This window comes from Gekko japonicus, unplaced genomic scaffold (genome assembly GCF_001447785.1).
Source record: "Gekko japonicus isolate JY-2015 unplaced genomic scaffold, Gekko_japonicus_V1.1 scaffold2788, whole genome shotgun sequence".
In the NCBI taxonomy this organism is placed as follows: domain Eukaryota; kingdom Metazoa; phylum Chordata; class Lepidosauria; order Squamata; family Gekkonidae; genus Gekko; species Gekko japonicus.
Window position 1 is genome coordinate 113,017 of NW_015170358.1, and position 16,279 is coordinate 129,295.

The 16,279-nt window shown below is 46.1% G+C and overlaps 1 protein-coding gene across 1 annotated transcript in view; it reads left to right on the forward strand.

Moving 5' to 3' along the window:
* Nucleotides 1-16,279, forward strand: part of MICAL2 (microtubule associated monooxygenase, calponin and LIM domain containing 2) — a 162,069-nt gene that overhangs the window by 84,459 nt on the left and 61,331 nt on the right. Inside the window, exons 7-9 of the mRNA XM_015418213.1 lie at nucleotides 2,284-2,384; nucleotides 3,669-3,926; nucleotides 4,251-4,366. Of these exons, the coding sequence (XP_015273699.1) occupies nucleotides 2,284-2,384; nucleotides 3,669-3,926; nucleotides 4,251-4,366 (475 nt within the window). The remainder of the gene's footprint in view (nucleotides 1-2,283; nucleotides 2,385-3,668; nucleotides 3,927-4,250; nucleotides 4,367-16,279) is intronic.

Here is a 16,279-nt window from a genome sequence, read left to right on the forward strand (position 1 = left end):
TATGTAAACGACCTCTGTGTTCCGAGGCAAAGGCCAATGAGGCTGCATATGCAAATAACCTCTGTGTTCTGACTGTCTATTGGGGGGGGAGAGGAACAGCAAAATGTTTAGAATGTTGGAGGCAGGACTCAGGCAGAGCAGCCAGTGGATAGGGAGACCCTCTGAATGACAGATCAGAGAGTGAACTGATTTTGGAGCGTGTGGAATGTTCTAGATAAGTGCCACCACCATTTGGCTTTTATTTATAAGGGAGGTTTGATCGTGTATTTCGGATGCAGTAGCATGCTACCCAAAATTTTGCCACAGTTTCGGTAATTGTCCGGTTCCCATCAATTAACAATCAGTTACACTGCTCAGCACCTGATTGTCCCACCATATCTGTTATAAGAGGAGTAATATATTTGTCACAGATCTTGTTATACCAGTTACATCTGAGCATCATGTGCTCAATAGTTTCTATCTCTCCTGAGCCGCATCGACAAAGTCTATATTCAGTGGGGATCCTTTTGAATCTGCCCTCAAGCATCGCAGAGAGGAAAGCTTCACATTTGGCTAATGTGAAGGTTTTCCTAAACTTGTGAGTATCAAGCTGTGATAAATAGGACATGGGTTGCAAGCGATATTTGACAGAATCTGGGGCTCTAAACTTAGGACATCTACCGAGATCTGTCTGTCTCTCCATGTCCATCATTCTCTGTTTTAGGGCTGATTTTGCTACATCCCAATGCATACTCAAAATCGCTTGGGGGGAAAGGAGCAACCATTGGATGTGCTATATATAGCTGTAATCTGGCTCAGCTGCTTCCCTGGACTAGTACAGTTAAAGTGACAAGAACTTAAGAATTTTATAGACAAAAAGTCACATTGCAGACATGGTTTGATAAACACTCTGAAACAGGAATAATAAGTGTGTTACCAATAGCTATTGTATGAATATGTGTACCAAACATCCCCGAGTACAGCAATAACAAAATCCTGTAACAAGGCTTCCGATTAAATTAAAAAGAAAGTGGTCATCACATTTCTAATTTGGCTTTAATTTGAAACATGAATATCAAGAGTTCTTCCTGTTGTGAAAGTAAAATCTCCAGATCTCACCGTTTCAAGTGAGTACACTGAACCAGTTCGAATGCAAAAACATCTCATGTCTGTTGGTATGTGCTTACATTGCAAGGGATGTTCACTGAGTAAAATTTCTACAGAACCAGTACAGAGTTTGATCTTATGGCTATTAGTCCACTCTGGGCTTGCAGCCCCAGGAATTAACTTTCTTAGGGTTGTAAGGGACGACTATGCGAGAGGTGGAAGAAGCAAAACCCAGCACTCCTTGTGCCCTGAGACTGGCCTGTTTGGGCTGCCTCTGGCTGTAATTCAGCATGCTGTCGCTTCCCAAACCTGCCTTTATATACAAGTGCAGTTCAGGTTGCTGAAAGGAAGGGAGGCTAGCTAACAGGTTTTGATTAAGACCAGGGCTATTTTTGGGCAGGAACGCACAGGAACGGAGTTCTGGCTGGCTCCCCAGTTGGCCACGCCCAGCAGGAACTCATTAGCATAACAGGCCACACCCAACAGCAGAAACTCATTAGGATTGGCTACATTAGGGGTGTGTGGCCTAACATGCAAAGGAGTTCCTGCTTCAAAAAAAGGCCCTGGGTTTTGACCACAAACAAGGTAAACAGAATAAGAAGCAAAAGGTGGGTGTGGCTGGATAACCACACTTCTGGTAACATGGGGGTGCGGCCTAATGTGCTAATGAGCTGTGCTGTCAGGGGTGTGGCCTAATATGCTAATGAGGTTCTGCTGTTGGGTGTGGCTTATTATGCTAATGTGTTCCTGCTGGGCTTTTTCTACAAAAAGACCATAGATACTACAGTTTTAATGGCATCACTTATCAAATACATAGTGGGAATATGTCTGTGAAAACTGGTGTCATTCTAGTCAATGGAGAGCTTTGTGGAAGCAGATGCTTAAACATTTTATGAAAAGAGGGCTAATAAATTTTTAAATGACAGTATAAAAGTATTATAGTATGTAACTGGAAGATCATGTTAACTAGCTATATAGGTTCTATTATACAGTATACTTTGATGTTGACATGAGGAAATTAATTTTTTCATTGGAGCTCTGAAATAAACTACCCTTGTTGCAACTATCTTGTGTCTCCAAAATAATACTACAAATTTGAGCTAAATGTATAGGACATTAGTTAAACAGTTAAGGGAATTATTTACATTGATAAGTGTTTCTGTGCTCCCCCTGCCAATATCTTTGTTCCTTTCACAGGAATTGATTTGGAGAATATTGTCTACTACAAGGACAACACTCACTATTTTGTGATGACTGCAAAAAAGCAGAGTCTTCTTGAAAAGGGAGTGATTATTAATGTATGTACCTACACTATCTTAGTCATAATGTGTAAATGCAATTAAATAGTAAAAAGTTACTTTGGTGTCAAATTTCTTTTGTACAGCCTCTGTTGGCTTGAATAAGGAATGTATTCTATAAACACCATCGGTGACTTATGAATAAGAAACTGAATGAACCATTTCTGCCCATTCCCAAAGCTGGCCAAGTGCCCCCTTGGATATATCGCGACAGTTTAGACACCTAATAGTATCCATCCTGACTATTTCATGGTCTACAAAATGAACACTTGCCATATGTATCTAATGAAGATCTTCAGAGTGGCTGATTTTTTTTAACTTATAAATCTTGGAAAGGTAACCTACAAATATAGTTCAGGAAACAGAAGGTGGCTGGTGTCCTACAGTTCAATTCAGTTGAACCACCTGGAGTACATGCTCTCTCAGGATCTGATGCAGAGCGCTGGGTCTGCTGCCTTTGTAAGAATGCTTCTTTATCTCCATCTATGTTCTACTCTTGTACATTTGTAAATAAAACAAATAACTACAAGAACTTCATGGTGCTCTCTGTTCCAAAGGGGGAAAGATCCAGATGGACATTACCTCTGGAACTTTTTGATGCTTGGGGAAGGGAAGAGTACATAACGATAGTATATTGGTGTACTCCTATGATGTCTGAAAGTGCCCTTTTGCCTTCATGTACATGTACTAGTTGCCCTGGCTTCCTCTGGGATGTACATGATAAGTATTGCACTAACCTTGTGTTATATATTGAACGCCCGTGTGGCAAAGAGGCATGTCTGATTGGTGTAGTGCCATATTGCTTACCAAAAAAAAAGGGGTATGGACTTCATGTTTTGTGGCAGAAAAGAAAGGCTTAACTTTAATTTCTCTCACACACAAAAAATTGCTTATTTATTTATATCCAATGGAGACCCAAAGCAGCTTATGCATTTCTCCTCACAATCATTTTATCCTCACAACAAACCTGTGAGGTAGGTTAAGCTGGATGTACCCAGCAAGTTCCCATAGCCAAGTGGGGATTCAAACCATATCCTAGATCTTAGTCCAACACTCTGATTTGCCTCTTAGATATTTGCTGTTTCTAAATGTGATAAAATTTACTGAACTGCTTAAAATACGTGTTACATCAAACTTTAAAAGTTTAAGGCAGAACATAACCTGCATCAGCTTCTAACCGCGAGCTGTAGTGCTTCCTGTGTGGAATAATATAGTCTGATTTTAAGTAAGAATCATAGAAAGATCTTGTGTCCTTTTTAAGAACACATTTGCTTTCCTCTTTAGGATTACATTGATACTGAAATGCTCCTCTGTGCGGAAAATGTACACCAAGATAATCTACTGTCCTATGCAAGAGAAGCTGCTGATTTTGCAACGGATTACCAACTGCCTGCCTTGGATTTTGCAATTAATCATTACGGACAACCAGATGTGGCAATGTTTGATTTTACTTCCATGTATGCTTCTGAAAATGCTGCATTAATACGAGAGAGGCACAGACATCAACTGTTGGTTGCTCTTGTCGGGGACAGTTTACTAGAGGTAGTGTGTCCATGTGTATTTTCTAAAACATAGATGGGATACTGAAGAATTTTTAACCATCATATATGCAAAGCTAACTTTTGCAACCATGAGGGCTGGAAAGTTGCTATTTAATTCAAAATTAGGAACATTACTATCCGAAGTAGATGGAGCACTGGATGTTGAACATCACCTGACCAAAAAGCAGCATAATTCATATAACTGACGAAATTAGAATGTAATATGTAATATCTAGTATATAAGCAAGGTGTCTGCAATTGTGAAACAAGCTTCTGTAGTTCTGCAATAGTATTAAATGCCTAAAATGTAATTATTATTTAACAGCCATTCTGGCCAATGGGTACTGGTTGTGCAAGAGGGTTCCTGGCTGCATTTGACACAGCGTGGATGGTGAGAACCTGGGCACAAGGAAAGCTCCCACTTGACATCCTTGCAGAAAGGTAGGCATATCCCTCCGCCTCTTCTTGTCTTCAAGTGAAATTTCTCAAACCATACTCTTATTGATCCAAAATACCTCAGTCCATTTTGGCTATCCATCTTTATGCAACATGGTTATGGGCAAGTCTGGACCACATCAGAATACCTGTGGTTGATTTCGTACTACTTGAAAAACCAGTCTGCTTAATGACTCCAGAGAGTGATTGTATGTCCCCAAAGTATCCAGAGGAGTTTCTCATTGCAAATTTAAGAACTGCATATAGTGAAATTGTCCAGGGGTAAGTGGTGCAGGTGGGATTCCTCGCAAGATAGAAGTTTATCTTGATGTTGGTCTGGAAACCACTTTCATGCTATAAAATGTCCATACTTCTGTGTAGGATAGAATATGAATCTTTCCTGTAATCCAGGGGTCTCTTGTCCTTGTTGAGCCTGTGTGACCTATTGAAGTTTTGAGAACATGTATGGGCTGCCATTGGAGCACAGGGTCTAGGGTTCCTTGCAGACAGAATGGTGACGCCTCCTGAGACCTTCTGGAGCATGTCCTTGCCCACTGAGGATTGGCTGGGTGCTTTGCAGAACAAAGACGGGAGCACTGTGGTGCCGATGGGGGTGCCACTTTGACGTACTGCTGTCTGTTGCATCTGATAACAGCCCATGTAGTTTTTTTCTTTTTTTACTCTGCAATTGCTGCGGCGTATATGTATGTAACACAGAATATATTTCTGGGTGCACCACTTGGAAAAGAGGGGGTCGTCTTACACTTGCATACATGTCGCACGTATGTACTATATTGTTAAAATATGTGTGTAACATTTTGTGTGCTGGGAGTCATTGTGTATTCAGGGTTGTCTTCGTTTTGGTTACATCTCTCCCTTATTATAATTGAGTAGTGGGCACCAAAATTCTAAAATGCCCGCCTTTAGTGTTTGGCCGGAAGAACTGCCACTCAGAAGACACTGGCTGGGTTGACTGGCTGCTTTGTGCAGTCCCACCCAGCGTTCCAAGGTCATTTGCATATGGAAGCTGATTGGACTTCACTCCATTCCACACCTCAAACTCCCCCCCTCCCCCGCAAGGCAGTTGGGATTTTCAGTTGCATAACATACCTCATAGGGGAGAGGAGAATGATGTCAGCTGCCCTTTCCCTAGGCAGAGGCTGTGTGTGTGTGTGTGTGGGGGGGGTGTAAAACTTAAGACTGACAGGCAGATAAACATTGGCTGATAGTTGCCAGGAAAGGACATAGGGTTGCCAACTCCAGGTTGGAAACTTCCAGGATATTTTAGGGATGAAGCCTGCTGAGGGTGGGGTCTGAGGAGGAGGAGGAAGAGGGGGACCTCAGACAGATACAATGCCATGCTGCCCACACTCCAGACAAGCTGTTGCCAGTCTCCAGGTGACAGCTGGAGAGATCTTAAAGCTTTGGTGCTACTTCAAAGTTCCCCAGGAGCCCAAAACAGAGTAGTGTTTTGGAAAATCTTTAGGAATTGTTTGGTGCATTTACGATGGGGCTCCTGGGGAACTATTGTTGCCAATCTTGGCCCAGCAGCCATCAAACCATTCTCTTCAACCCCCTGCTGTGCAGCTGACTTTCCCCTAGGGTTGCCAATCTCCAGGTGGGACCTGGAGATCTCCCACTGCTACAATTGATTTCCAGATGACAGAGATCAGTTTCCCCTGGAGAAAATGGCTGCTTTGGAGGGTAGACCCTATGACATTATACCTGCTGAGTCCTTCTGCCCCCCCTCCAATGCTGCCCTCTACAGAATCCACCCCCCAAACCTCCAGGTATTTCCCTCCTTAGAGCTGGCAACCCTACATTCCCCTCAGTGCCTGTTGGTAGGCAACTAAGCTTGGTCCTGTCACCTACTTTGGCCTTTGGGAGAAAACACATTGGGGCCAGTCCTGATAGGGTTGCCAACTCCAGATGGGAAATTCCTGGAGATTTGAGGGATGGAGCCTGAAGAGGGTGAGGTTTGAGGAGGGGTGGGACCTCAGACAGGTACACTGCCATAGACTCCACCCTCCAAACCAGTCAGTCCCACATAGGGAACCATTGTTGCCAATCTCCAGGTGAGGGCTGGAGAGCACTCAGTATTACAACTGCTCTGCAGAAGGGAGGGCAGAAGTCAGCTGAAGTCAAAGGGGCAGATAATGGTAGGTTGGTGGCTAGCTGGGAAGGAGATGGGGTTGCCAACTACATGCTGACAAATTCCTGGGGATTTGAGGGGTGGAGCCTGGAGAGGGTGGGGTTTGCAGAGGGGTGGGACCTCAGACAGGTAGAATGCCATAGACTACACCCTCCAAACCAGCCACTTTGTCCTGGGTAACAATTGCTGCCAATCTCCAGGTGAGGGCTACAGATCACTCACAATTACAACTGCTCTTCAGGTAGCAGAGATCAGTTCCTCTGGAGAAAACAGTGGACTCTGTCATTATACCCTGCTGAGGTCACCACAGCAAATTAACACTGTTTGCCCAAAGCCAGAGCACTGCCCCAGAGCCTCTTTCTAGATCTCGTTGTATTGCTTTCACAACGGGCTTTACTGCTAGTAGTATTATATTACTGCTGGTTGTCAAACTTCAGAGTTTATGGATGTTAGAAGAGAAGACAGTATGGCAGTAGGCAGGGCTGTTTTTGTAGAAAAAGCCCAGCAGGAACTCATTAGCACAATAGGCCACACCCAACAGCAGAAACTCATTATCATATTAGGCCACACCCCTGACAGTACAGCACATTAGCATAATAGACCACACACCCCATGTTACCAGAAGTGTGGTTATCCAGCCACACCCACCTTTTGCTTCTTATTCTGTTTACGTTGTTTGTTGTCAAAATGGTTTTGACAAAACCAATAAAAACATTTTTTAAAAAGTTTCCAATTCCATACTTTTAATAATTAATATTATATTTATTTTAAAAGTAATATTAACAGTAACATAAGCAAACATCTCAATAAACACTCTGGAACTTGGAAAACTATACTGAAATGGTGAAATAAGTCTTTCAATCTAAGTTTAGATTTAAATTTAGTGCCATTAGGAAGTCCAACAGTGGGAGGGCTTCTAGTGTCCTGGCCCCACTGCTGGACCTCCTGATGGCAACTGGCATTTTTGCCCACTGTGTGACAGAGTGTTGGACTGGATGGGCCATTGGCCTGATCCAACATTGTCTTCTCTTATGTTCTTATATAAACTTCATACTTGAAATCAGCCTTTGAAATCTAGATTTGAAAACAAAAGCTTACCGCAATAACTGCAATTTAACTGTTTGCTCACCAGAACTATTACTCCACACCTTAATTCTTTTCCTTCATCATCCATCAGTAATTGTTGAAGCACAAAACAATTTTGAGTACAAGAACCAAAAAAAATCATATTTTTGCATCCCAAACCAGTCCCTCAGGATCCCAAGGGGCACAACCTCCTTATCAAGGTGAAAGGAAACCCTATTACAAGTTCACTATTTAACGTAAGATACTAGCACCTACAAACAAATATGGTAACTATTTTTTAAAAAACCGCAGGTGGGGGTCTCACATTAGATCATACATACAATAGAATCCCCGCACACAGAAAGCCTGACGTCAAGGAGAAAGGTTTCAGCCTTATTATCAACGTGCTAATTTTCTAGGGACAGCAATCTTTTCAGTGGGGAGAACGCTCTATTGTGCCCACTCCCCAGCAACCCAGGCGTGGTTTTACTACCTGCCAACTAGCCCTACATTAGCTTCTGGGACTGGAGGAACTATTTGATAAAACCTGTCAAACGGCTTCCTAACTTTTGGCTCAAGCTTTTTAAGCTCAGAAGCCCCATTTCCACGCAACTCAAGTCTAACCCACATTACTTAGAAGGAGCAACCTTTGTTCCACCTTGACTAGAATAGCTTAGTTTCTCACACACGTGCACACGCAACCCAGTTTGGTTCCAAAACCATATCTGCCATCGCAGGCAAACCAAACTTCCCCAACTGGACTCCACACTTCTTCCCCCCACATGGCAAAAAAGTTATGTATCATATGGGAGTATACTGTTTGGGAGTATATGCTCAGTGCCTACTCAGCAACACTTTTATTAGGATGCCATACAACCCAAGGCTGATCCTTGCAGTGGGGGGAAAGTTGCTACACAGGAGGACTAAGGGTAGTCCAGGATCCCTGGGCGAAGCTCCCTGGGCACTCAATACCTCCCCGTTCCCCTGTCCTCTGCTCGTGCGTTACCAAGGGGCTGGGCAGCACAAGCAACACACTCTGCACACGTCCAGAACTCTTGGGCTTCCCCAGAGAGGCACTCATCACGCCACATGTTCTCTGACAGAGCGAGCCCTGCTTCTCACTTACCAAGTACGACCACGCTGTGTGTCTCTCCACGGGCCAGGTCGGCTGAGTCCAGGAGGCGGAACCAGCCATTGGGGTAGACCGGGGGCAACTGGTCAGTAAGGGGGGGCTCTTGCATACTTATGAGCTACCTGCGCATGGCTCCAACCAGGCTCACCCAAGTAGCCTACTGCCTCCAATCTGTGCCAGAGACACAAGGACCGGCAGCAAGCCCACCATGCGGTGACTCCGAAGGCCAAAAGCAGCACCAGGAGTGGCAGCCCCCAGGACGCAGCGGGAAACAGCTGCTGCTGCTCACAAATGCTGCTGCGCTGCTTAGCCTCCCTCTCCCACACCTTCATCTCGCCCAGTTCCAAGAGCCAGCCCTGCCGTCAGGGAGGAAGCTTCTCGTTGCCCACTATGCCTCAATGGCCCTTGCCCACCTGCCCGCCTTCACCGGTCCACCTTGGTTGCCCTCGGTGCTAACAGTGTGACCTACTCATGGTTCCTGCATAGTGCTGGGCAAGGGGGGGGTCTCCGTGTAGCGCTTCTTGTGCATTTCCCCCAGTCTTTAGCCTGCAAGGTAGGCCAGTGCTGTATGGCCGACCGGAGGCAAGTGTGAGGTCGCTTCCTCACTTCCTTCCTGCCCAGCCAAGCCTGGAAGTGGGGCGGTCCCAGCTGGGGGTTCCTGCTCGGTTGCGGTGGTGGTGGTGCAGAAACCTTAGCTCCTACGGCGCACCTGATGTTGGACGCGGGGGAAGGGGGCAGCCTGGATACCCGGTTGTGGGTGGAGGGGGGAGCGCTGCCATGCCGGGAGTGGCAGCCCCTTGGCATTCAGAGCGGCTGGAGAAGCAGGCTGAAGAGCGAGCCGGACCTTCAAGGGACGGGCCCCGCTCTGCCCTCCATTCCATGGATGCTGGGCCACACTGTGGAGGGGGAAGGAGGGTGCCAGGGCCTTCCCACCCCCCGCCCACCTCCCCTGAGAGCGCCAGCCACGGCAGGCCCTCTAGGGCTGCCGGGCTGCGCTGTGGAGAGGAAGGAGGGTGCCAGGGCTGCTTCTTCTGGTGGGGTGGGGCGGGGCGGGCTTGGAAGCCAGTCAGAACACTGTTCCGGGGTGTTCCTGCCCAAAAATAGCCCTGGCAGTAGCTAAGTAATTGGCAGGTGTATTAATCAATGAACAAAGTTGCCATCAAAGAGATGTACTGATTAGTCTGTTTTCCCAAAGTATTTTCCTCATTCTGTTGCAGGCTGACTGACTTGGGGAAGGCTTTGATTCTTTATAAACAATGGCTCCTGTTTGCACAAGCCATTCTGTTCTTTGGTGCTGCATCTGCTAGGTACAGGGGCAAAGGTTTTGCTTGAACACTCTGGCAAACAGACAGTGCTGCAGGCTGGGGATGAGATACCTCTTATGATAGCCAACACTGCCACTGGCAGGGATTCCATATATTTGGAAGCAAATGCTACTCTTGCCCTTCCTTGCCCCTCCTAAGCGTTTTTTTTCAGTGTTTGTGCAGTTTAATGAGCAATACACAGAGAATACAGCACCCCAAAATAGGTGGCTCTCTTCAGTTAAAAAAAAGAAGAAAATAAGTAAAGTTCACATCCATAACAGATCAGGGAGATTCACTGGTTAATGGCTCTGCGAGCTGTATCCTGACTGGATCTCCTTCCTTGCCTCCTCACCACATTCCTACTAAATGTAATGTCTCACCAATGGTATTTTATTATTTATTTTAGAGGTCTGTGAGCCTTCCACTTAGCTATAAGACTAATGAAAATACATTTATATATTATCATAAATATATTTAATCCTCAACATGGTCCAGGTTGGATTTCCAGCTTTGGGTTGAGAAATTTCTGGAGGTTTGGGGGAATGGAACCTGGGGAGGAGAGGGTTTGGAAAGGGCAGAGGGAGGTCAGCAGGATATAATGCCATAGGGTTCACCCTCCAAAGCAGCCATTTTTCTCCAGGGGAACTGATACTTATGGCTTAGAGATCAGATGTAATTCTGGGAGATTGCCAGGCCCCATCTGGAGTTTGGCAACCCTACCTCAAAGACTGGGCCTACGAACAGACGAGAGAGATCTTTCTGCAAACCTAAGAAAAGCCCTAGGTTTGCAGAAAAAATCTGAAATCCAAAAACAAACAAACATTGAGTGGTTAACCCCCCAAATGATAGAAGCAGCACCTGTAGCTTAAAGAAACAAATTGCCTCAGTGGTGGGTGCTAGGCAACCACAACAGTATCACCAGCCTTGAAGCCTTGGTTTCTGACAGTAAAAACTGGGGGGGGGGGGGCTTTCAAGGGCTGTTTCGACCTTTGAGGGAAAACTGATTAGGGCCAGGCCTGACAAAAACTTATTTATTTCATTTGATTTCTGTCCCACCCTCCCCTGCATCGCAAGGCTCAGGGAAAGTTACAACAACATAATAAAATACAATAAAATGATTAACATAACATCAACAATTATTAAAATCCAAATGTAATATCATTTATAGTGCCGATTAATACCACCACTCTCACATCAATTTCACATCTGTGTACAGTAGATGGTAACTAATAATACGGGGGGTGGGCAGATGAGTAAGACAATATGAGATGGAAACATGCTGGGGGAGGCCAATATTAATAAATCACTGCCACCTCAACCGTATCTCCATTTTACAGGCCCTGCAAAATGGCATTAGGTCTCACAGGCCCTGGATCTCTCTTGGGAGAGTGTTCCTCCTGGCCGGTGCCAGACCTGAAAAGGCTCTGGATCTGGTTGAGGCTAAGTGGACTTCCTTCAAGCTGGGGATCACCAGCGGATGTTGGTCCATAGAGCGTAATGCTCTTTGAGGGACGTACTGGAAGAGACGGTCCTGAAGGTATGTGGTCCCAGATTTCATAGGGTTTTAAAGGCTAGAACCAAAACCTTGAATTTGATCCAGTACTCAACTGAAAGCCAGTAGAGCTGGTGGAGCATCAGTTGTATATGCGCTCTTAATGGTGTTCCTGTAAGGACACGTCCTGCTGCATTCTGGACTAACTGGCGTTTCCGGGTCAATCTCAAGGGCAGCCCTGCATAGAGTGCATTACAGAAGTCCAGCCTGGAGGTGACCATTGCATAGATCACTGTGGCTAGGTCATGGGGAGGTTGGTAGAGAACCAGTTGCTTGACCTGCCGAAGGTGGAAAAATGCTGATCTGGCAACGCTCATGATTTGGATCTCCATTGATAAAGAGGCATCCAAAATCATGCCCAAACTCTTCACTGTTGGTGCTGGTGATAACGGTGCCCTGTCAAGAGGTGGGAATTGGATCCCTAATCCCATCCCCACCCCGGCTCAGGCAGAGGACCTCTGTCTTTGATGGATTTAATTTCAGTCTACTCTGCTTTAACCAGCTAGCCACAGCCTCCAGGCTAACATATCTGGGGTGGTATCCATCCATCTGTCAATAGATATGACTGGGTGTCATCAGCGTACTGGTGATCCCAGCCCAAAGCTCCACACCAGCTGGAAGAAGGGGCGTGTATAGATGTTGAATAGTATAGTGAGAGAATTGCCCCTTGAGGGATGCCTCATACCAAGGGGGTAATATGGAGAAACCCTTTCCCCAAGCATCACCCTCTGTCCCCGACTGCAGAGAAATGAGATGAGCCACTGTAAGATTCTAAACTGGCCGGTAGTTGGCTGGATCAGTCGGATCCAGGGATGGTTTCTTTAAAAGCGGTCTTACCACTGCTTCCTTTAAAGTCCCTGAGAAGGTCCCTGAACTCAGAGACAAGTTGATGATGTTCACCAGGGGGATCCGTATTCTGTTACCGCAGGCCTTCACCAGCCATGATGGACATGGATCTAGGAGGCAAGTGGCGGGCTTCAAAGCACCAAGGATCCTGTCAACCGCGTCCTGGGAGAGTTGGCTGAAGTGGTCCATTACAGGGCCAGAAGACAGCCAAGGGGCGTCCCATTCCGGTACTGTATCAATACTGGTCAGCAGGTCATGGCGGAGCGACAAGACTTAATCCACAAAACAGCTTGCAGAGGCCTCACAGATAACTGCCAGAGTATCATCTTTGTGGGTGCCCTGAGTAAGCATAGTTAACAACTTGATTATTCTAAATAATTGAGCTAGGCGAGAGCTGGCGGACACAAAAGAGGCTGTGTAGAATTCCTTCTTTGTGACCTTCACTGCCATCTCATAGGATTTCATAAATGCCCTATAAGATGTTCTTGCAGCTTCATCACGAGACCGCCACCATACATGTCTTAGCTGTTCCAGCTCTCATTTCATCCTTCGTAGCTCCATGTTATACCACGGGGCTAGTTTGGGGCGGGAGCAGAGAGGGTGTTGGGGAGCAATTTCATTGATGGCTTCGGAGAGACGGCTCTGCCAGTACTCTACTAGCGCATCTAATGAGACGCCATGGGGCATTGGATCCAACACTCTCCATGGGCGAGCATAAAGCAGCTCGCTGCCTAAGCAGGTTGGGAGTGGAATACTCAGCCAAGCCTTCACTTGCTACCACATGAAGTGCATGATTAACCCATGCCTGGCTGTTTGCTATTGTTCAGCAGCACCCTCTCAACAAAAGTGAGTGTGGTACAGTGGTTAGAGTTTCATACTAGAATCTGACAGACCCAGGTTCAAATCTCCACTCTGTTGTAGAAGCTGATTGAGTGACTTTGGGACAGTCATACCCTCTCAGCTTACCCTACCTCACAGGTTGTAGTGAAGATATAATGGAGAAGAACAGAATGATATAAGCTACTTTGGGTCTCCAGGCAGAAGAAAGGCTGTGTATAAATGAAGTGAATAATAAATATAAAAGGAAGATGGCGGGGGCAGACAGAAGGCAGTGTGGTTGATGGTTAGGGAAGAGAAAAGAAAACTGAAGAATGTCCTTCCTGAAATGTTGCGTGCTTTCTGGAGTTTGCTTGCCAAGCCACCTCCCTTTGCCTACTATGCCTATGAAATGGAAATCCTTTCTCCTCTCTCTATGCAGCTTAGTAGAAAGGATCCCTTACAACCCCGAAGAACCTCTGTCACCATTCGATAGTGAGAAGAGTTAACAGCCAGAAACATTCTTCCTGTTGAAGCCAACAGAAATAAAAACAAATTGAATAATTACAACTAAATAGCTTTAACAACTATTATAGCTAAACCAAACCAAGTCTTTTAAAATGAAACAGAACTGGAAAAGAGCAAAAATGTCCCTAATGGAAAGTCTATTCATGCAGGACATGTAATTTGTGAAACAGCCCATTAAGATGCTTCACAAATGATTGTTTACACGTGTGTAAAAGAACCTATAAAATGCACAACAGTTAATTACTTATAGACATATGTTGCATGAATTGGGAAACTATTTTGAAGGAGGTTTGAAGAAGGCAGTGGTACGTCCGCTCTCTCAAAAAACCATTGCTGGACCCTGTGGTCCTTGCCAGCTACTGCCTGGTTTCATATCTTTTGCTTCTGGGCAACATGGTTGAGAGGGCGGTGGCGGAATAGCTACAGGCTTTCTTAGATGATGCTTCCATACTGGATACCTTCCAATCCAGCTTCCACCCTGGCCATGGGGTGGAGACTGTGCTGGTCAGCCTCATGGATGACCTTCGGAGGCATATGGATCAAGGCGGGTTGGTGCTGCTGCTGCTTTTAGATCTGACAGCAGCATTCAACACGGTCGACTGTGATCTACTGACCCACCACCGTGCTGACATTGGGATACAGGGGACTGCTTTTCACTGGCTTTCCTCCTTTCTCCATGGTCGGGGACAGAGGGTGGCACAAGGGAACAGGATGTCCCCACGATATCCACTGGAATGTGGGGTACCGCAGGGGGTGATCCTCTCTCCGATGTTATTTAACATCTATATGTGCCCCCTCGCCAAATTGATTTGGGGATTTGGGCTGGGATGTCATCAATATGCCAATGACACCCAGCTCTTTTGATGGATGGATGGCGGGACTCCACTCCAGATATCTTGGACCAGGCATTGGCGGCCGTGGCTGGATGGTTGCGGCAGAGTTGGCTGAAGTTGAGTCCAACAAAGACAGAGGTCCTATCCCTGAGTTGTGGGAGGTTGGGATCGGGAATTAGGCTACCGGTCTTTAGTGGGGCACTATTGGTGTCAAATGTCCAGGGGTAAGGAGTCTCGGGGTGATGCTGGATTCCTCACTTACTATGGGGGCCCAGGTCATTTCGGTTGCCAGATCGGCCTTTTATAATCTTCAGCTAGTCATGCAACTAGTTCCCTATCTTGCTCCCTGGGACTTAGCTACAGTGATCCATGCAATGGTCACTTCCAGGCTAGACTACTGTAACTTGCTCTACACAGGGCTACCCTTGAGCCTGATCCGGAAATTGCAGCTAGTGCAGAATGCCTATTGATGGTGACGCCTGTGTGGGCACACATTCAACTGGTGTTGCTCCAACTGCACTGGCTGCCGATCAAATACCAGATCCAGTTCAAGGTTATGGTTTTGACCTTTAAAGCCCAATGTGGCCTGGGACCATCATACCTGCGGGACCGCCTCTCCCTCTATGAGCCCCAGAGAGATTTTTGTTCTTCTGATCAACATCTCCTGGTGGTCCCTGGCCTAAGGGACGTCCACTTAGCCTCGACCAGGGTGAGGGTTGAAAAAGCTCTCTCCCCGGCCTGATGGAACATGCTCCCATTTGAGATCAGGGCCCTGCGCGACCTAGCACAGTTCCACAGGGCCTGTAAGCTGGACCTGTTCCACCAAACCTTTGGTTGAGACAGCAGGCATTCAGTCCATTCTGGCCCCCCTGTTTGTCCACAACACTGTTTATGACCTTTTCCCAGTGGCCTACTGTTCTGGTTACCATCCGGACACTGGAGTTTCTTAGGGTAATTATTTCATAATGCGTGGGGTTGGTTGATCTGCTATTGCTATTTATTGTTTTACTGTTTTTATTGCTTGTTCGTTTTATGTTGTGAGCCGTCCTGAGCCCATTTCTGGGGGTAGGGCGGGGTATAAATTTAATAAATAAATAAATAAATATTTTAACTGTGTGCATTGTGGTTTATCTTGGAAAGAACCTACAGGATCTGTGCATATTGTTGTATTTGACCAAACCAGGACTGTAGACTTTTATGCAGGGCTTTTTTTGTAGAAAAGGCCCAGCAGGAACTCATTAGCATAACAGGCCACACCCAACAGCAGAAACTCATTAGCATGTTAGGCCACACCCCTGACAGCACAGCTCATTGGCATATTAGGCCACACCCTCATGTTACCAGAAGTGTGCTCATCCAGCCACACCCACCTTTTGCTTCTTATTCTGTTTACCTTGTTGTCAAAACCCAGGGCTTTTTTTGTAGCAGGAACTCCTTTGCATGTTAGGCCACACACCCCTAATGTAGCCAATCCTAATGGGTTTCTGCTGTTGGGTGTGGCCTATTATGCTAATGAGTTCCTGCTGGGCGTGGCCAACTTGGGAGCCAGCCGGAACTCCGTTCCTGTCCGTTCCTGCCCAAAAATAGCCCTGCTTTTATGCAATCTGTTTACTTGATGTCACGAATGATCTCTCTCTCTGTCTCTTCCTAATCTTCAATGTGCCTGGAGGGTTGAGTTGATGATGTTTGCT